A 21,376-nucleotide genomic window follows, 5' to 3' on the forward strand; every position below is an offset into this window, starting at 1 on the left:
ACGACATTGGGGAAATGTCGCCCATGTAGACTGTTCACTACACTGGTGGATGGGGCCACGATGATCTCTTCCTGAAATTTGAGCAAAACTATTGTACATAGCCAATTGAATTAAATATACAGACACCTTCTTATACCAGCATCTGGTGTGGCAGGACACTAAATAAGGGGCCAACATCTGGTCACTGAAGTCCACCCCTCCCATGAGCAAATTATAGTCGTGGACCGAGAGAGGCGTTTCAATGACACTGGATGCTCGTTCAATTTGTATTGTCGTGTCTGCGTGAATGGAGGAGAGCATGTAAATGTCACGTTTGTCTCTCCATTTCACCGCGAGCAGTTCTTCGTTACACAAGGCAGCCCTCTCCCCCCTTGCAAGACGGGTGGTAACGAGCCGTTGGGGGAAGCCCGCGCGACTAGGTCTCGCGGTGCCACAGCAGCCAATCTGTTCTATAAACAAATGCCTGAAGAGGGGCACACATGTGTAGAAATTGTCCACATAAAGATGGTACCCCTTGCCAAATAAGGGTCACTCCAAGTCCCAGACGGTCTTCCCACTGCTCCCCAGGTAGTCAGGGCAACCGACGGGCTCCAGGGGCTGATCTTTACCCTCATAGACATGAAATTTGTGCGTATAGCCTGTGGCCCTTTCACAGAGCTTATACAATTTGACCCCATACCGGGCGCGCTTGCTTGGGATGTATTGTTTGAAGCCAAGGCGCCCGGTAAAATGTATAAGGGACTCGTCTATGCAGATGTTTTGCTCAGGGGTATACAAATCTGCAAATTTGGTGTTAAGGTGGTCTATGAGGGGCGGAATTTTGTGGAGCCGGTCAAAAGCTGGGTGGCCTCTGGGACGAGAGGTGCTGTTGTCACTAAAGTGCAGGAAACACAGGATGGTCTCAAATCGTGTCCTGGACATGGCAGCAGAGAACATGGGCATGTGATGAATTGGGTTCGTGGACCAATATGACCGCAATTCATGCTTTTTTGTCAGGCCCATGTTGAGAAGGCCCAGAAAAGTTTTAAATTCGGAAACTTGGAGACTGGGCATAAAAACTTCCCGGGTTGGCGGCTATAAATTGAGTGGCATACCGATTTGTTTCTGCCACGACTAAGTCCAAGAGCTCCGCAGTCAAGAACAGCTCAAAAAACCTCAGTGCCGATCCGATCTGAGCCGTCTCAACCCGAACTACAGACTGGGCGGTGAAAGGGGGAACTACTGGTGTGGCTGAAGTTGGGGGCTGCCAATCAGGGTTTGCCAGCACCTCAGGGACTCTATGGGCCTGTCTGTGCGGTGGCTGCGACAGGGGAACTACTGCCACTGTACCAGCTTCAACTGCCCTTCTGGTGCTCGCCACTTCACCATGTTGTACGGCAGTGCTGGTACTAGGTCCAGGATGGGCTGCGCTGCTGATGTATGCCTCACCACGTAATCTGACAGCGCCAGCCCCACTCTGCTGCCCTTAAAGCGGATCCTGCGCAACCTGTGGTCTTGCAGCATGGGGCCGGGTACGCCTGGTGGTTTCAGGGACCTCAACCTCATCGTCCGAACTTTGGGTCAGACTGCCACTGCTTTCTACAGGTTCGTATTCTGACCGGCTGGATTCGTCAGATGAGGGTTCCCATTCCTCATCCGACTGGGTCAGAAGCCTGTAGGCCTCTTCAGAAGAATACCCTTACTTGCCATTTGGTCAACTAAATTTAGGGGGTATTCCCTGAGACTACCCACGAAAAAAAGCAAGCCTGTCTTACAAATTGGAGGCTAGCGAAGTACCGGAAGCCGTTGCGATTGATACAAAATATCAAAACTGATTTATTTTTTATCGCTGCAGCGCTTGTAAAGTGATTGTGCAGTGATAAAAAAAAACAAAAAACATTTTGTCACTGCGGCGGGCCGGGCGTGGGTGAACGCACTTGTGGGCGACCGATCAGGCCTGATCGGGCATACACTGCATTTTGGGTGGAGGGCGAGCTAAGGTGACACTAATACTATTATAGATCTGACTGTGATCAGTTCTGATCACTTACAGATACTATAAAAGTACAAGTGCTGATTAGCGATACGCTAATCAGCGAAATAGTGACTGCGGTGCGGTGGGCTGGGCGCTAACAGACGCTAACTACCTAACAAAGAGGCCTAAACTATCCTAAAACCTAACCGTCAATTCAAGTGAAAAAAAAAAAAGTGACAGTTTAAACTGATCACTTTTTTCCCTTTCACTAGTGATTGACAGGGGTGATCAAGGGGTTAATTGGGGGAGGGGGGGGTGATCTGGGGCTACGTGTGTGGTGTCTGTGCACTTACAGTGATCTGTGCTCCTCTGCTGGGACCAACCGACGAAAAGGACCAGCAGAGGAGCACAGAAGCCATTTAACACATTATATTTATAAATATAATGTGTTAAGAGGCTTGTGATTAGTTTTTTTGAAAAATCAGCAGCCTAACAGTGATGAGCATTGGCTGGCAGGCTGGTGACGAACTTCTGCTGCGACTTTTGCCGGCCCGCAATGGGCCGGCTATGCGCGTCATCTCGCGTCTCGCGAGAGGTCGCACGGATGCATCTAGGAGGAATGAATCGACCGCCTCCGGGCCGCAATCCTGCGTTAAGCGGTCTGGAGGCGGTTAAATGAGGAAAAAAATGGATAAGCTTCACTCGAGAAAAAAATCACTTTTATTCTGTATCCAAATGAGCTCTTAAATACACACAAGGTGGGCCCTAGCCACTCTGTTCACACTTGCTCCCCTCCTGCTTTCTCTGCCAAGACATCTTCTGTATAGTCAGAGCATTGCTCACCGTTAGGCCCCTTTCACACGGGCGAGTATTCCGTGCGGGTGCAATGAGTGAGTTGAACGCATTGCACCCGCACTGAATCCTGACCCATTCATTTCTATGGGGCTGTGCACACGAGCGGCGATTTTCACGCATCACTCGCAGCATGCTCTATATTCAGCGTTTTTTCTTGCAACGCAGGCCCCATAGAAGTGAATGGGGCCACGTGAAAATCGCAAGCATCCGCAAGAAAGTGAAAATCGCAAGCATCCGCAAGATTTTCACGCATGGTTGCTAGGTGACGATCGGGCTGGGGATCTGTATTATTTTCCCTTATAACATGTAGTGATGGAGGGGTTAAAATAGTGATGGAGGGGTTAAAAATAAAAAAAATTAACCCACCAAGTCCACTTGTAGTCCACGTGTAGTTGCGGATCTCTGTCTTCTTCTGTAATGTTGAGCTGCCGGCTAAGGACCTGTGGTGACGTCACATCGCATGATCCAATCACATAGTCCCTTACCATGGTGATGAACCATGTGATTGGACCATGTGATGAGCACAGTGACATCATCAAAGGTCCTATTCCTGTGCACAGCAAAGAAGAAGACAGAAGAGAAGCCGGGCAGCACGAGCAAGTGGATTAAGGTGAGTTAAATAATAATTATTTTTTTAACCCCTCCAGCCTTATTGTACTATGCATTCTGTATTAAGAATGCTATTATTTATCCTTATAACCATGTTATAAGGGAAAATAATACACTACAGAACACCTAACCCAAACCCGAACTTCTGTGAAGAAGATCGGGTTTGGGTACCAAACATGCTGATTTTTCTCACGCGCGTGCAAAACGCATTACAATGTTTTGCACTCGTGCGGAAAAATTGTGCATTTTCCCGCAAAGCACCCGCATCTTATCCGGGCAAAAACATGACGCCTGTGCGAAAGAGGCCTTAGGCTACATGCACACGAACGTTGTTTGTTTCCGTGTCCGTTCAGGTTTTTTTGCGGATAGGATGCGGACACATTCATTTCAATGGGTCCAACGCACCCGCGTTACCCCTGAAGAAGCCAGATATACTGGCGAAACATGTCGGGGGGCAGTTTTAGGTTTTAACAAGCGGTCATGTTTCCACTGTTAGAGTTAAAACAGTAGTCCAGCTGGTTTACTGTGACCTGTTGGTACCATCAGCAGGTGGCATATACAGTAGTTGCAACTGTGTTGCCAATGTCTGCAGCAACTGTTGGTTGTCAAGTAGCACTTCAAGTCGTATTGTGGGTTGATGGAATCAGTCCCCCACAGGGCTGGCCTTAGGTGTTCAGGCACCCTGTGCGAGCTAATCTAGTCTTCATTCGGAGATAGGACCGCCATGATAACTTCTTTCAGCAGCGTCTCGTCTCTGCAGAGTTTCACAGAAATGTATGGGGATTTCTCACTTTACTATCATCTTCAGATAACAGACCTCCCCCGTAGTGCCCATAACTACAATGCCCTCTGTATAATTATAATATATACTGGTCCCTTTATATTATTATTATTATTATTTCCTCCTCTGTATTATTATTATTATTAATAATATTATAATGGCCCCCTCTGTAGTATTATAGTAATAATTATGCCCCCACTTCAGCCCCTCCAGCATACAGTCCAATGTAAGATACAACCTCCCCCCTGCCTTCAGCCCCTCCAGCATACAGTCCCATGTAAGACACATTATTTCCCTGCCATCAGCCCCTCAAGCATACAGTCCCAAGTAAGGTACATCACTCTCCTGCCTTCAGCCCCTCCAGCATACAGTCTCGTGTAAAATACATCATTCTCCGCCTTCAGCCCCTCCAACATACAGTCCTATGTAAATAATATCACACTCCCTCTCTTTGCCGTCTGCCTTCAGCCCCTCCAACATACAGTCCCATGTAAGATACATCACACTCCTGCCTTCCAGTCCTTCTTGCACAGTCCCATGTAAAATGCATCACTCATCCTGCCTTCAGCCCCTCCAGCATACAGTCCAATGTAAAATATATCACTCCCCCTGCCTTCAGCTCCTCCAGCATACAGTCCCATGTAAGATACAACGCCCCTCCAGCATACAGTCCCATGTAAGACACATCACTTCCCTGCCTTAGCCCCTCCAGCATACAGCCCTATGTAAAATAATATCACCCTCTTGCCTTCAGCCTCTTCAGCATACAGTTCCATGTAAATAATATCACCCCAACTATCCTCTCTTCAGACCCCTCTAACATACAGTCTCCAGTACAAAGATGATTCCTTCTCCCTTCAGCCCCTGCAAAAAGCCCCCCCCCAAGTAAAAATAACAGTCACTATTCTCCTCCACATACTTACCTTCACACTCTGCTCCTGCTCTGTAGAATCTCCCGCACATTGTTAGGCCCAGCCCCCTGGGTGACGAGACTCCGCCTCTTCCCCTGACATCATACCTCCTAGGATCAACTACATTCTACACACACTACGCTCGCTCTACTGCCTCATAGGCTTCAGGCCACTAGCCTGAAGCCTATGAGGAAGAACAGAGGGGACGGGAGCCATAGGCTCCCATGATCCTCATTTTAGTGTTTGCTGCCTGGAGCCATGCTGCAATTTTGCACTCAATCTCGGCTCAGGTCAGGCCGGCCGGCTGCTGTAGCCTGTAGAGACCGACTGCAAGCTGTGTCGGCCGCTGGGCGCCCCTGTTGCCATGGCGCCCTGTGCGGCCGCACAGCTCGCACACCCCAAAGGCCGGCCCTGGTCCCCCACTATATATTGACACTAAATTAGATATAGCTGATAATCAGATTGAGTAGGCAATTATATTTGCAGACTTGGCACGGCAAAAGGTTGCCCCTATAGCTTTTCGAGTGAACAATTGTGCACATCGCCTTTAACTGACTATACTATCATCTCTAGCAGTGGATTACAGACTGTGTTTTTAACACCTTAGGAGCCTTTTTGTTTCTTTGTTTGTAGTCCAGATGACCTGGCCTCCACAGTCATCGGACCTGAACCCAAATCGAGATGGTTTGGGGTGAGCTGGACCGCAGAGTGAAGGCAAAAGGGCCAACAAGTGCTAAGCATCTCTGGGAACTCCTTCAAGACTGTTGGAAGACCATTTCAGGTGACCACCTCTTGAAGCTCAACAAGAGAATGGCAAGAGTGTGCAAAGCAGTAATCAAAGCAAAAAGGTGGCTACTTTGAAGAACCTAGAATATGAAATTTTTTGTTATGTATATAATTCCACATGTGTTAATTCATAGTTTTGATGCCTTCAGTGTGAATCTACAATTTTCATAATCATGAAAATAAAGAAAACTCTGAATGAAAAGGTGTGTCCAAACTTTTGGTCTGTACTGTATATCCGTTATTGATATCATAATTTTGCCTTTTATATATTGTTTTAATTTTAATCCATACCCAGTATATATATATATATATATTTTTTTTTACAACCACTTCTCAGTGATATTTTCCAAAAGGAATTTATTTTTGTGTGTGCAAAATAGCAAATTTTAGCATCTTAAAATTACCTTACCTTTAATTATGATTATAAGTCATTTTAAAGTATCTTGTAATGTAGACTGCTGTAACTGAAATTGCTTTGCAAAGATTAAAAACAGTTAGCCTACCTGCTGCCCACATAGTGGATTATGTGCATTTTTTCTGCGTGGATTTTCATGTGGAAAAACTCCAACGTAATACAGTACCAGGAAAGTGAACGAGATTTGACAAATCTAATGTACACGTTACATATTTTTTCAGTGCAGAAGCTGACATGCCAGGGTGGATTTAGAAATCTGCAGCAATTCGAGAGGTAAAAAGCTGATAACACCAGAACTAGACATTTCTCACAATGTGTCTAATGGTCGCTTGTACCAATGATTTATGCAAAGTTGTGTGAAAGGTTTGTGACTAGTGAATGTATGCTGATCTTCCGCCTGTTTTCAAGGATACAAAACTACCTCTTTTATTTTTTTTGGAAGGGGGGGGGGGGGTCTGGGAAGAGTTTTGGGCAATACATTTTTCCATAAATCGCTGCAAAAAGTACACCACAATGATATGTACGACATCCTCCATTGTATGCATTTTTGATTGCCGCTAGCAACGGATCACATGCAGAGGAATTGCTCTCCTGGTTATAAACACGCTACAGTGTTTTGGGGTTTTGAGCATTTCCTCCCATTTAGGCCGCTTTATTTTAGTGATTTTTCAATACAGTTTTCCATTGGAGTTTATCATAGGAAAGATTACAAAAAACAACAACAACATGACAAGAATGAAAATTAATTATTTTAAGGCCAAAGGATCAACAAAGAAACATGTATGTATGATATTTCACAAAGTACAACAAATGAATAAAACAAAGTATATTTGGTGATACATATACCATACATTGTTAATGTTAACAGTATATATAACAGATATGCACACAAGCATAAACAGCAAGGCAATACAATTAAATTAACATTCATAAAATTTGCATTTCTGGAATGTATCATTGACCTATTGTAAATGTAATATTCCACCTAGGATATACTAGAACATGGAAGCTCAATAAATTGCCTTTGTCAAAATGTTACATTTAACAAGAATATATTATACTGAAGAAGCTATAGAAAGCAATGCCCTTGTCTAAAAACTCATGAAATTTACCCTACATTTTGTCTTGCACTATGACTACTCTAAGTTTTAAATAGTAATACCGCAATCCCCAACCATATTACCATAGGGGAACCCCTGAACATCTTTGTCACTTCTGGGGCATAGCTACTCTCGACCCTTTTCCGGGAGTAGAAGACTTATGATCTATCCTCAGGATAGGTCACCAGTATCTGATCTGTGGGGAGACTGACTCATGACACCACCGCTACTCAGCTATTTGTAGGGGTCACATACCAAGCACAGCGTCATACATTGTATAGCGGCTGTGCTTGGTATTGGAGCCCAAGGGCATTTACTTGAATCAGACTGAGCTGCACATACGCGATGCGACTGATGAATGTGAGGTCACTGTACTAGGAAGAAGCTGCAGTCCTCACCAGAGCGCCACAGCCTCGTCAAACAGCTGATCAGGGGGCATGCCAGGAGTCAGACCCCCCCCCCCCCCAATCAGACATCGATGACCTACCCTGAAGATTCGTAATCAATATTCTACTCCCAGAAAACCCCTTTTAAAACTGTGTTTTTGTTATATGATGAGCTGTATTCCTGGAAATACAGTAAGTGTGTGTGTTCAGCTGGAAGAGTTGTATGGAAAATGCATAACACTGTAATTAAAAAACATATCTCTGGCTGTGGGTATGTATTCCAGAAAAGCGCAATATTCATCATTAGGAAGGGCGTATTTAATAGACATCAGTGTTTTCAGTACACATAAGCTGTTTAATAAAAATATATCAGTACTTGTGCCTTATTCTGTCATAGAGATGCACAAAAGTGAATCATGCAAACCCCACACAAAAGACCACACTAAGACTGCCATTTTGAGAAATTATACAAACGTAAAATCCTTTAATCCTGTAAGTATACTGAAAGAGCGAATTTGCTATAGATAAGACTATAGTCAATCTATCTTGTTCTAATAACATCCCTGATCACTGTAGTATACAGTCGTATTTCAGTCTACCTAAGAATGAGCATTATCTGATCCAGGACATTAATCATTTATGGCTTCCTCAGTTACTTTCTTTTCACGATTACTGAAATGTCATGAATCGTTCAGTTACTCTCTCACTTTCTTATCCATTTCATCTTCTTTCTCAGCAGTTTCTGCTGCTGCCTCTCATTTACTTTTTCTTCTACTATATTATATCACCATCTGGACAACTTACATTATCTTCAAACCCTCCATCTCCCAACCTCTGACTTTACTCAAAGTTTTCTCCTATCAGGTCCTGGGGCTGTGTAAAAACCAAAAAAAAAGGCAAAAAACTACAAAGGCTGCAGCAAGATTGAATTCAGCTCATCAGATCGCCATCTGATTGACATAAAAAATGAAACCGTTATCTTCTCCTGCAGACTGTTGGCACATTGTGACTGCTCTCACAGTATCTGACACATTCATTATGAAAGCTAAAATTAATACAATCTAAGACCTCTTTCACACTTGCGTTGTCCGGATCCGGCGTGAATTCCACTTGCCGGAATTACACGCCGGATCCGGAAAAACGCAAGTGAACTGAAAGCATTTGAAAACGGATCCGTCTTCAAAATGCGTTCAGTGTTACTATGGCAGCCAGGACGCTATTAAAGTCCTGGTTGCCATAGTAGGAGCGGGGGAGCAGTATACTTACAGTCCGTGCGGCTCCCGGGGCGCTTCAGAATGACGTCAGAGCGCCCCATGCGCATGGATGACGTGCCATGTGATCACGTCATCCATGCGCGTGGGGCGTCCTGACGTCACTCTGGAGCGCCCCGGGAGCCGCACGGACGGTAAGTATACTGCTCCCCCGCTCCCCACTACACTTAACCATGGCTGCCAGGACTTTAGCGTCCCGGCAGCCATGGTAACCATTCAGAAAAAGCTAAACGCCGAAACGACGTTTAGCTTAAGGCCGGATGCGGATCAATGCCTTTCAATGGGCATTAATTCCGGATCCGGCCTTGCGGCAAGTCTTCAGGATTTTTGGCCGGAGCAAAAAGCGCAGCATGCTGCGGTATTTTCTCCGGCCAAAAAACTTTCCGGTCCGGAACTGAAGACATCCTGATGCATCCTGAACGGATTTCTCTCCATTCAGAATGCATTAGGCTAAAACTGATCAGGATTCTTCCGGCATAGAGCCCCGACGACGGAACTCTATGCCGGAAGAAAAGAACAGAAGTGTGAAGGAGCCCTTACAAACAATAAAAAGATAATATTCGGCAAATATATAACAATAATGACTTGCTATAAACAGTAAATCAGAATCACTCAGCGAGTGTGTGGTTAAGGGGAAATCTATATAAAGTAAATCTGTCATCATTGTTGGCACCCCGAAACAGCTAAATCCACCCTATGCTAATTAGATGCCAGCTAACATTCAAGTGTGTATGCTGTAAACCCTCCCTGCTATCCTCTCCTTTGCTCAAGAGTGAAAGCCACAGTGGTCTCCTGGGTTACATTCATCCTATGATGGAGTGAGCCACTAGACCCGCCACTGAAGAGCAAGTGGGAAGGTTTACAATTAAGAGCCCAGGCCATTCCTGTTAGATTAAGTTATCCCCTATCCACGGGATAGAGGATAACTATTAGATCATGGGGGTCCTACCGCTGGGGTCCCCATCAATAATTAGAATGAGAGCCCCATACCCCCTGCAGCTACCTTGAAATGAACGGAGCGCCTGGTCAAGGAAGTGTGCAGCCGCTCCTTTAATTTATATGGGAATTTCAGAGATAGCCGAATACACGCATTTAAGACTGGCCGCTCTGTTCATTTCAGGGGAGCCTGCAGGGCGTACGGGGGCCCTGTTCCCATAATCGGTGGTGGTCTCAGCAGTAGGAACCCCACCATTTGAATAGTTACCTCCATCCTGTGGCTAGGGGATAACAATCTAACCAGAATACCCCTTTACATGCAAACTAGACACTTGGCATCTAATTATCATTTGGCACATGACATTAAAATTTCATTTTCACAGGTATTTGTAGTCTGCTTATTGTGTACCTTATATAAAAGAGTTAGCAAAAATCCCCTATAATACTTAATGGACCACCTCTAGTTTGTCATGATCACCCTGTAAAACATCTAAAAATGCCTTAGACATTTCCCACCACTGACACTGAAATGGGTTATCTCACTACAGACCCCCTCTTTAATATAAGATCTGTTGCGGTGCTCAGCTGCCATCTAAACATTTCCACTGCAGAGGGAATGTAAGTGGCCATCCAGGTTATTCATGGACAGCTCAAATCAAAAACCACTGCTTAACAATGGCTCTCTACTCTGGCTCAGAGTAGGGATCATGAGGTGAAAACTGCCTCTTCAACGTTCATATACCCTAATAAAAAAACATAGACATGGGTTGTCAATGAAATGGGTTGTCCCATGAAAAATATTCTACAGGGTGGGCCATTTATATGGATACACCTTAATAAAATGGGAATGGTTGGTGATATTAACTTCCTGTTTGTGGCACATTAGTATATGTGAGGGGGGAAACTTTTCAAGATGGGTGGTGACCATGGCGGCCATTTTGAAGTCGGCCAATTTGAATCCAACTTTTGTTTTTTCAATAGGAAGAGGGTCATGTGACTCAAACTTATTGGGAAATTCACAAGAAAAACAATGGTGTGCTTGGTTTTAGCGTAACTTTATTCTTTCATGAGTTATTTACAAGTTTCTGACCACTTATAAAATGTGTTCAATGTGCTGCCCATTGTGTTGGATTGTCAATGCAATCCTCTTCTCCCACTCTTCACACACTGATAGCAACACCACAGGAGAAATGCTAGCACAGGCTTCTAGTATCCGTAGTTTCAGGTGCTGCACATCTCGTATCTTCACATCTCTAAGGGACTGTTGGAGATAGCAGACTACAGCTCTTGGCTATTTCCGCCAAGTCCCATAGAGATGAAGGGAGAGAGGGACTGTACACATGCTCGTCCTGCCACTCAGTAGGGAACGGCACCCCCTTTCTCTTAATCAGTGAAATTATTATTTAGAGAAGCTTTATTGGAAAAAAAGAGGAAAAAGCACCATGAATAAAGTCTTGTACAAACCCCAATGAAAATAATTTAACACATAGTTCCAAAATCACTTATAAAAATGTAGTCAGGTCATTCTGAGGGTTAGTGAGGATTCATCACTTCTAACAGTGAACCCTTTAACAGTTCCAGTTACTAGCGATTAATTTAATAAAAACTTCAATGATAACGCAGCATTCCTCTTTTATCATTTATATAGTGGCTCCTAAACTGATTTTTCTCTTTACTAGGGTAGGTACTTCCTTCTTTGGCAGTACACATTTTTATAGGTCTTGTTTCAACTATAGAAAACCTAGGCAAATACTGGAGACCTACTGAAAGCCTACGTCAGGTGCCTTTTAGTAAAAATGTAGCATGACTCGTTATAAAATAATAAATGGGTATATTGTGCGATATTACAGATGAGTGAAACATTTGTAAACTAATTGGATTTGACCTACATTTTGGAATCATTCAAGGTGATCAGAATCCTAATTTTTGGTGACTTGATTTGGGCAAATTTTGGGGGGAGGGTGAGGAATGGGTGATTGAGAAAGAAACAAATGATTAACCATTAAAAATAGGCAGAGACAAAGGAGAACAAATATGAGTCCTAGGAGACAAAGTGTTATATACTAATTTCCTGGCAAACTGGAAGAAATTAAATTTGGACAACAGTTGAATCAATGGACCGATTTGGCCAGAATCAAACCTGAATTGAATTATGAGGGATTTATTAAGACTGGAGTTTCATATACTAATTTGTAAAACAGCCTAGGGCAGCTCTATAGACGCCCATTTGTGCTGATCATTTGTGACGAAAAGCCCAGTACGTCACCGGCAGTAAACAGACAGACCTTGCACTGCACTATGCAACACAAGGCAAAGGGGGGAAAGGCTCCAATGCTGCACTCACACATAGTAAAGGAGTTAAGAAGAAGTGATATCCGGGTTCAGCTCTCAACCTGGACAACCCCCAATTTGTCAGAGAGAGAGCCCGTCCCTCCCAGTTATCCCTATCCAGTTTGGTGAGGGATGAGAAAAGTCACAAACTATTGAGAAAATAAGATGCGCACAATAATTGAAGCCTTTTTTTTGACAGCACAATATTGGACCAAAAGGCAATATGTTTAATATTACAGATTATTATAAGATTATTGCCACTTTATCACAGAAATTTGTTCCCATAAAATTACTAAGGCTACTTTCACACTGGCGTTTTGGCTTTCCGTTTGTGAGATCCATTCAGGGCTCTCCCAAGCGGTCCAAAACGGATCAGTTTTGCCCTAATGCATTCTGAATGGAAAATGATCGGCTCAGAATGCATCAGTTTGCCTCCGTTCAGTCTCCATTCCGCTCTAGAGGCGGACACCAAAACGCTGCCTGCAGCTTTTTGCTGTCCGCTTGATGAAACCGAGCTAAACGGATCCGTCCTGGCACACAATGTAAGTCAATGGGGATGGATCTGTTTTCTCTGACACAATAGAAAAAACGGATCCGTCTCCCATTAACTTTCAAAGGAGTTCATGGCGGATCAGTCTTGGCTATGTTACAGATAAAACAAATGGATCTGTTCATGACGGATGCATTATTGTAACAGATCCATTAGCCTAACTGGTCATCTGGTTTATTCACTGTACAGCTTTAACACAATTTTTACATCATTCTTAAGAATAAAATATCAGATTCATGTGGTGGTAATATAAAAGTATACATCTTAGGCTATGTTCACACTGCCATAAGGGTCTGTTCCTTCAGGTTGCCACTGTTTCTCGACAGCTCAATAGGAGCCATTAGGATGCGTTACATAACAGAATTAGAATAATCATCATGGCACCAAGTCATGACACTAGTTTGAACAGAGCCTTTGCAGTCATACCCGTCTACTTCCATTAATATACAATACATTATCAATATCCCATTATAAAATATTACAACTGATGAGGAAAAAACCATTAATCACTAAAAATTTAAAAAAGCCACCTTTTAAATAAAAATCACTTACCATTTGAGAAAAAGTATGAACAATAAAAAGACAATCTTTGCGGTCTGGCAAGGCATTGTAACAATGACTATACTGAATTATCAAAGAACAGAACTTATGGCTAATGTAAGTAACATTTTTGAAGAGCCATCACATGGTTACACTGACATTTAAGCGAAGGCCTTGACCGTAGAAAAGGGTAGACGTGCCAACCATAGTTGGAAGCTACTACAGTGTGGTGACCGCCTATTGACAGGTGAAACTGCAGTGTCAATTTAGAAATCCTCATCTGTAAATGTGTTTCCTTACATTTGTATCACAATGGTGCAAATTCAGTGCAAATACATCCATGTACAAAAAACCTGCAGATACATGTAATCATTATAGCATGCAAAGGAAAAAAAACACTATATATAGCTGTACTAAAACAAGTGTCAAACAGTGATTTGAGATTTTGACATTGTTATGAGCTCCATCCCTGTAAAATACCTTGCATAGCGCAGTGTTCCAGGCTACCCGGACAGGAGGAGCAAATATATGGCATAGGGTTATACATACAATATCATTTGTAGTCATTTCCTAGGCCATCTAATGAGCAGGGCTATACAGTATGTATTTCTGACCTTAAAGGGGTTTTCAGAGAATTAAATGGCCTAACCTCTTGATCGGTCATCAGTAGCTGACTGGTGGGGATCTGACACCCAGGACCCCCACCAATCAGCTGTTCAAGAAGGCTGTGGCACTCGCAGTAGTGCCGTGGCCTTCTTGCATTTTTCCCCAGGCCAAGTGACAACACGTTCATCGGTCACGTGGCCTAGTCGCAGTTCAGCCCCAGAGAAGTGAATGGGGCTGAGCTGCACAACCAAGCACAGCCGCTATACAATATACGGTGCTGTACTTGGTAAGAACGGAGGAAGCCACACCGTTCACAGAAGCCCCGATGCCATCTGAAAAACAACTGATCGGGCAGCAGTCCTGGGTTTCGGACCCCCAATGATCATGTCATCAGTATATAAATCTTGGAAAACCCTTTTAACGTTGTGGAATATCCCTTTATCTAACAGTAGACATAATTTGCAGGTGGTCTGTTCAGTCCGCTGCCAGTGCAAACAAGGGCATACAGAATACATGACAGGGACCTTTGACAAAATTTATGGCACCAGTTCCATGTGCTGGCTCATTTTATCAGATGCCCTCCATTTCAAATCAATATCGTCCACTGCTTGGCCATTCTTGGGCTGACCATACACATGAGACAATGATTGCAGATCTCACCAGCAACTTGAGAGACTAAACTGGCCAAGCAGGGAGCGTGTTTTTCAAAATTTTGACTACCTGGTCAATGAGTATAATGGTAACTGATCGGCCAAACCAGGCCAATCATGCTATACAAATGTAGTTTTGGCCATCCACGGGCTAAATCTTCCAAACTGTGTGATCACATTGTCTTTCAAACAACAGTTGACCAAAATCAGCCATTGTCTGATGTGTATGGACGGCAAGTGTGTTGGGTGAAGATTTCGCTAGTCTGGTAACCTCTCCCCTACCAGTGGGGCCCTTCAGTAGCACGTGGACTCCCTCTATAGTTCAGATGCCTTTGAATGCAAACCAACAAAGTAACATTCAGCAAAGTCTGCATGTGCCCTAGCCCAACATTGATAAAATGTATTTAGTCTGACATACTTGTATTTTTTTTTCTGCATTCAAATGAATATACAAGCATACAAGTAAGCAAATACTTTAGAGTTAGATTTCAATTCACACTATGCTGATAAATTCCTTATGATATGACGGGAAGACTTTTACAAAGCAGGGGTGCTGACAGTGGATGAGTGTAACAGCACTGTGGAAAATCTTTGGAGACAAAAACACTAAGAACAAAAACAATAGACGTGCATTCTTGGTGCAGAAGCAGTTCTAGTAATTGGGAAGCACGTGATCAGACCGTCCATATTTTCTTCATCACAGAGCTTTGGCACTAGTAACATATGTGGTGTGTGGCACTGGCTTCTGAGGGTATACGCTGTATACATACACTTGCAGCAAAATGGTAATGTCTACAAGAACCTGCAGGAGGCCACAGACCGTAAACTGGAAGGGAGCCTGGTTGAGAATAAAGTACGCAGTCTTAAAGGTATCTCCACTTGTCCACATCAGTACCATTTTGATGCTGGAAAAAATTGATAAAAATATCAGTAACTGAACTACAATTATAACCATTAATTAAATGCAAATGTATTATTTATATTATGCATTTATATAGCGCTACTATATTCTGCAGCGCTTTAAAGACATTAGCATCACTAATAGGGCTCACAATCTAAGTTCCTTATCAATAAGTCTTTGGAGTGTAGGAGGAAACCCAAGCAAACACAGGGGGAACATACAAACTCCATGGAGATGTTTTCCTTGGTCGGATTCGAAGACCCCAGAGCTGCAAGGCACCAGTGCTAATCTCTGAGCCACTTTGAGCCAGAATTAAAATGTTAAAGGATCTTAAAAGGGAATCTGTCAGCTCATGTTATCCGAACCAAAAGCACCATGAAATGCCAAATGGCTCCATAAAGTTACAAAATGCTTTACTCTAAAACGTGGACCTGGGCAATAGTCTCTGCTGGATGGTTCTCCTCCAGATTCTCCCCACCCGGTATGACTGACAGTTCCATCCCTATATGCAAGTAGTGACAGACCTGTCGAGCAAGCCTGGCTGGGCAGGGACAAGCTGGAGGGAAGCTGCCCAGCAGACACTTCAAGATCATGTTTCAGAGAAAAACCTAGTGCTTTTTCATGACTGGTCCGTATTTCATGCTGTTTTTGGCAGCATAAAAATGTTGACCGGGTCACTTTAAAGCAGAAAGTCAGTAAAAGCCCTTCTGAGTTCTCATTTGAGTCTGTATTTGTTTTCTCGCTACTTGTAATGTAGAACAGGACACTATTATCCAGGGAGACCATAAAAACATAAACCCCAATTCCCCCGAACCTTACAAACCCATAATTAGCAAGATAAACAATGTGGCCTGAAACAATTCATCCAGACACTGTCCACCCAACATTTCAGTCACCCTATCCTAACAAAGGTATAAATCTAAGACACAGAAAAAAGGTAGGAACAAAAATATGTTTGTTATTGGCGGCATGGTATACAAGTCACACAAAGACTAAACATTTCATAGTGATTACAGACACTGCCAACTTAAAAGACAAAATCTTAAGCATCTACGGACTTGTGAGTGGGAGGCACGGCATGTGCCACAGAAGCTGAAATTCTGGTAATCCATTCAACGCATCTCCCACTGATCTTAAATAATTAAAGCTGCCTAATCCCTGTTCCTTACGGTGACATGGTCATGAAAGTATGGGAGATATGGATACAGCCAAATAAATATAGCATAAAGAATATTATCAAATCCTGGCAAAGAAAAAAAAAAAAAAAATCACAAAAAAAAAAAAGAAATTTTTTTTTAGGCACTACGTAAAAATCGGATAAGAAATTTCAAATTGATGTTCTCTCTTCAATTGAGGTCCACTAACATTTTCATTTTAACCCTCACATATATCGCTACACCTTACCTAAAGTGTTCCAGTCCTCTGGTCACAACCTTTCCAAAAGCATAAAAAGTTCAATGACAGCTGGGCAGCTCTATCATTTCTCAACAAAAAGAGTTGTCGTGTGCATCTTGCTCTTCTTCCTATTTTTTGTTTTGTTATTTTAACCTACAGTATATGAGCTTTTTGTATGTCGACATGAGTTATGCTGTCGATGTGTCCCACGTGTACACTTTAATATAGTCTGGTGATATCTTTTACAGCATCAACCATTGTGGATATTAGAAGGACCTTTACGGGGTCCATAAAGGAGATACAGTTGTGTTCAAAATAATAGCAGTCAGACATCACTAACATGATCAATCACTGTATTTGGTAGAAATTATATTTCTACATGGCAAATAATTGACTAGCAGGTGTAGTAGAGTCATAGAAATCCAACAGACCTAATAGTCATGACATGCATGCTGCTGATTCTCTGTAATTCAATCACTTATTGAAAGGGGCATGTTCAAATTAATAGCAGAGTGGAGTTCAATGAGTGAGGTCATTCATTATTTTAAAACAGGTGGCAATTATTGCCCTTATTTAAGGAAGGAAGGCATCAAATGTTGTACATGCTGGTTACAGTGCATTTCGCTCTGAAATTCTGGGGGAAATGGGTCGTTCCAGACATTGTTCAGAAGAACAGCGTACCTTGATTAAAAAGTTGATTGTAGAGGGGAAAACATATAAAGAAGTGCAGAAAATGATAGGCTGCTCAGCTAAAATGATCGCAAATGCTTTAAAAAGGCAACCAAAACCTGAAAGACGTGGAAGAAAGTGAAAAACTACCATTCAAATGGATAGAAGAATAGCCCAAATGGCAAGGACTCAGCCAACAATCAGCTCCAGGAAGATCAAAGAAGGTCTAAAGTTACCTGTGAGTGCTGTTACAATTAGAAGACACCTATGTGAAGCCAAGTTATCTGCAAGAAGCCCCCGCAAAGTCCCACTGTTGAAAAAATAGACATGTGCTGAAGAGGTTACAATTTGCCAAATTGCACATTGACTGGCCTAAAGAGACAAGTTGTGGACTGATGAAAGTAAGATTGTTCTTTTTGGGTCTAGTGGCCAGAGACAGTTTGTCAGACGACCCCCAAACACTGAATTCGAGCCACAGTACACTGTGAAGACAGTGAAACATGGTGGCACAAGCATCATGATATGGGGATGTTTCTCATACTAGGGTTATTTATCGCATACTGGGGATCATGGATCAGTTTGAATACATCAGAATACTTGAAGAGGAAATGGAAAAAGGGTGTTACAACAAGACAACGACCCCAAACACACCAGTAAACATGCAACAAGATGGGGTGCGATCAAAAATGCAGTTTGAGGCAAAACCAAGAAATGGATAAGAACTGTGGAATGTAGTCCAATCATCCTGAGCTGGAATACCTGTTCACAGGGGCCATCATTTTGTTGACTCCATGCAACACAGATGTACAGCAGTTCTCAGAAACATTGGTTATACAACTAATTAGTAAAGTGATTCAAAGGAAAGCAAAACCTTCAAACATTTTTCAGTTTATGTAGCGAATGTTTGAATTTGTAAAGAAGAATACAAACACTGCTATTTTTTTGAACACATCTTTTTCTTCATGTTTTGATTTGGAATAGAATGTGTAGTGTTCCCAATGCATTTGTGTGTATGGAAATAAAAGCAATTAGAAGGATTTTGAGCTTTACTCACACTGCTGTTATTTTGAACACAAGTGGTATAGCAATACACATAGGGCATAAACAGCACAGAGCCTCTAGGCCTAATGCTACATATCAGCATTAAAAGCAGGGAAAGATGATCGATGGAACAATACATAGAAAATGATAACATGAATATTCAGTCACATTAGAGAGGTCTGTATAATGTGCCCAGACCCTCCAATATTTGAGGGGCAGTACTTGTGTAAATCCTATCCTGGACAAATTCTCTTTTTGAATACAATAAGACTGTGGATTTGAAATGATCAGTCAGTCTTTACCCATCAAATAGAAACAGAAGTCCCTGAATTGTGCTGTGTGAAGTCTATTAAAGCTATACAGTAATATGCTGTTTGAGTTGTTTGGTTCTATGCCTGACCATTTTCCAAAAGATAGCAGTCAGTTGAAATCATTTTGGCTGACCGCTATCTCTCCTGATTCCCCCATATACAGGCAAGCTTCATGTGACCGAGTGTGCATGTGTCCTTAATAGGAAAAGCGGAGAAAGCCACTAGCAGACTCCTCAGGTGGTGGCTCCTCAGGTGGTAACACTTATCTAGTGTTACCCTTAAATATTAGATGGTTAACTGGTCTAGCCAAAATCTGCAGGTTTGGCCGATGCACATATGAGGTGTATGGCCAGATTATCAAATCCTGTGTTTACAAAGGCGACGGCCAGCAAGAAGTTGTCGACAACCTTGTCAAGTTCCTGCTTGGCATACAAATATGCATTGTTAACAACAGCTACCGTTACTAAGGTTAGATGAAACACAGTCCTGACCACCAGCCGGCTGGCAAACAGCAGAGCGCTCCAGCGCTCACTGTTTCAGTAGCTCCCATTGCAGGAGAGGGCATAGCATAGCACCGCAAGCTATGTTGTTACTCAGTTAGGGAAAGAAAATCTTAATCAGCCTCAGATCAGACCCCTAATCAGCCTTAGATCAGACCCCCACAATCAGCCTTAGCTCAAACCCCCTGCCCACCTTAAATCAGGTGTTAAAAATAAACTTACCTCGCTTAGTACTTAGGTCTTAGTACGTGCCTACATGCACTACGTACTGACACGGTACACCATCAAGAAACAGTGCAGCATGGGGTTTGGAAGAAAATCAGGGAGTACAGCCATGCAGCGCTTCTTTCACGGCACCACGTGCCTCCCGCATGCTAATGGCTGCTTTTTAAAAGGGAAAAGTGTGCCTTATATTCCGAAACATACGATATATGTTTAGCATACCTAAAAATATTATTTTGCAATACTTGCCGCAGTTTTGATGCCAGGAATAATTCCATAGCATACTGATATATGGGAGTGAAAAATAAAGCATTCTAGAAATAATAAAGGCTTGACATAGGCTACACTAGAAGTAAATTTGTTATCAAGACTTGCTCTCTGACTTGAAGGCACACAAAGTTATTGAACATTGTGGCTTTTCAAGCAATGTGGTTAGTGGTCTCAATGGTCAGTTTCTACAAAAAGAATGTCTTAAAACTTTATACCTGTTTTTTGGCTTCAACATTAAGCAAAGGAATAAAAAGAATGATATGCCCCAGGAGTAAATTTAACATTCCCTGCTAAGCCATAAGTATTTTTTGCAATGTATTTTAATTGCGTTTCTTTCTTTTCAATGATGGATGATCCTTGGTGCATAAGACCATATGCTGAAATACTGGCAGACGTACAAATAAGATACTTACTTTCTGCAGCAGAATATAAACAAACTGGTAAAAATGCTCATATTTTTCATTTAGACTCTAACATAATTTGAAAGGGTCATGAAAAAAAATGGCAAAATATAGCAATAAAGGTCATCTTCCCTGGTCTTCCTTAACATAAATATTTTACCTTAAAATATATTGTCAAAGGGGTATTACAGTAATTTCATGTTATCCCCTATCCACAGGATTGGGAATATGCATAAGACTTGACTAAATCCAACAGTCCCATAAAGATGAATGGTGTTGCAGTGTGCATGCTCAAATGCCACTTAATTTATTTCTGGGAGCCCTTTAGGGCATAGCACCCTGTTCTCATAATTAGTGGGACCACCACCAATCTAATACATATTCCTTACCCTGTGGATAGGGGATAACCTGAAACTACTGGAATACCCCTTTAATTATGTACCAATTTAACATCTCATTAATCCCATTGAAGGGTGTTTTGTAAGGGTATTTTTGAGTACTGATTAGATTTTTTCCTTTAAATTAGAATATCACTGTTTCATGTTATATGTAATATCATGCTTTGTAATGTAGTGAGTTAGGGATGGTTATACAATACCATTGTTCTGTGTCCCAGTACAGGTCACTTTCCAAAGTGACTACCTCAGGGAAATGCTTTCTGCACACTGGACATCCCATTTGAAGGAGGGGCTGAAAGGTATACATTTCCATGTATCTGAAACAAAGCCTCAAGCTTCTATGAAACATCTGTAACGAAGGATGTCAGAAGACTCCCTCTCTTGTATCCTGCCATGAAGTGGGTGTCTGCTATGGGCCTGTGTACTGCTAGGACGGTCAACAAGAGCATCTGCTATGCAACCGCACCTTGACATCACTGCCAACAGGAGCCTACCCAGTGAACACAGGTCAGAGTCACTGATTTTTGTGTATGTATGTGGGTTGTTTGTTTCATCTTTCTTGCATTTAATCACACTTTGAACACCTT

General features: G+C 42.5%; 1 protein-coding gene across 2 annotated transcripts in view; it reads right to left on the reverse strand.

Annotated features, from left to right (window-relative positions):
- Positions 1 to 12,819: 12,819 nt before the first annotated feature.
- The window catches only part of SLC66A2 (solute carrier family 66 member 2), a 103,539-nt gene continuing 94,982 nt past the window's right edge, over positions 12,820 to 21,376 (reverse strand). For both annotated transcript variants that reach the window (XM_044293430.1, XM_044293429.1), the window contains one exon: positions 12,820 to 15,586. In XM_044293430.1, coding sequence (XP_044149365.1) covers positions 15,379 to 15,586 — 208 coding nt within the window. In that variant the 3' untranslated portion in view covers positions 12,820 to 15,378. The remainder of the gene's footprint in view (positions 15,587 to 21,376) is intronic.

The sequence above is a fragment of the Bufo gargarizans genome, chromosome 5 (genome assembly GCF_014858855.1).
Source record: "Bufo gargarizans isolate SCDJY-AF-19 chromosome 5, ASM1485885v1, whole genome shotgun sequence".
NCBI classification, from domain to species: Eukaryota; Metazoa; Chordata; class Amphibia; order Anura; family Bufonidae; genus Bufo; species Bufo gargarizans.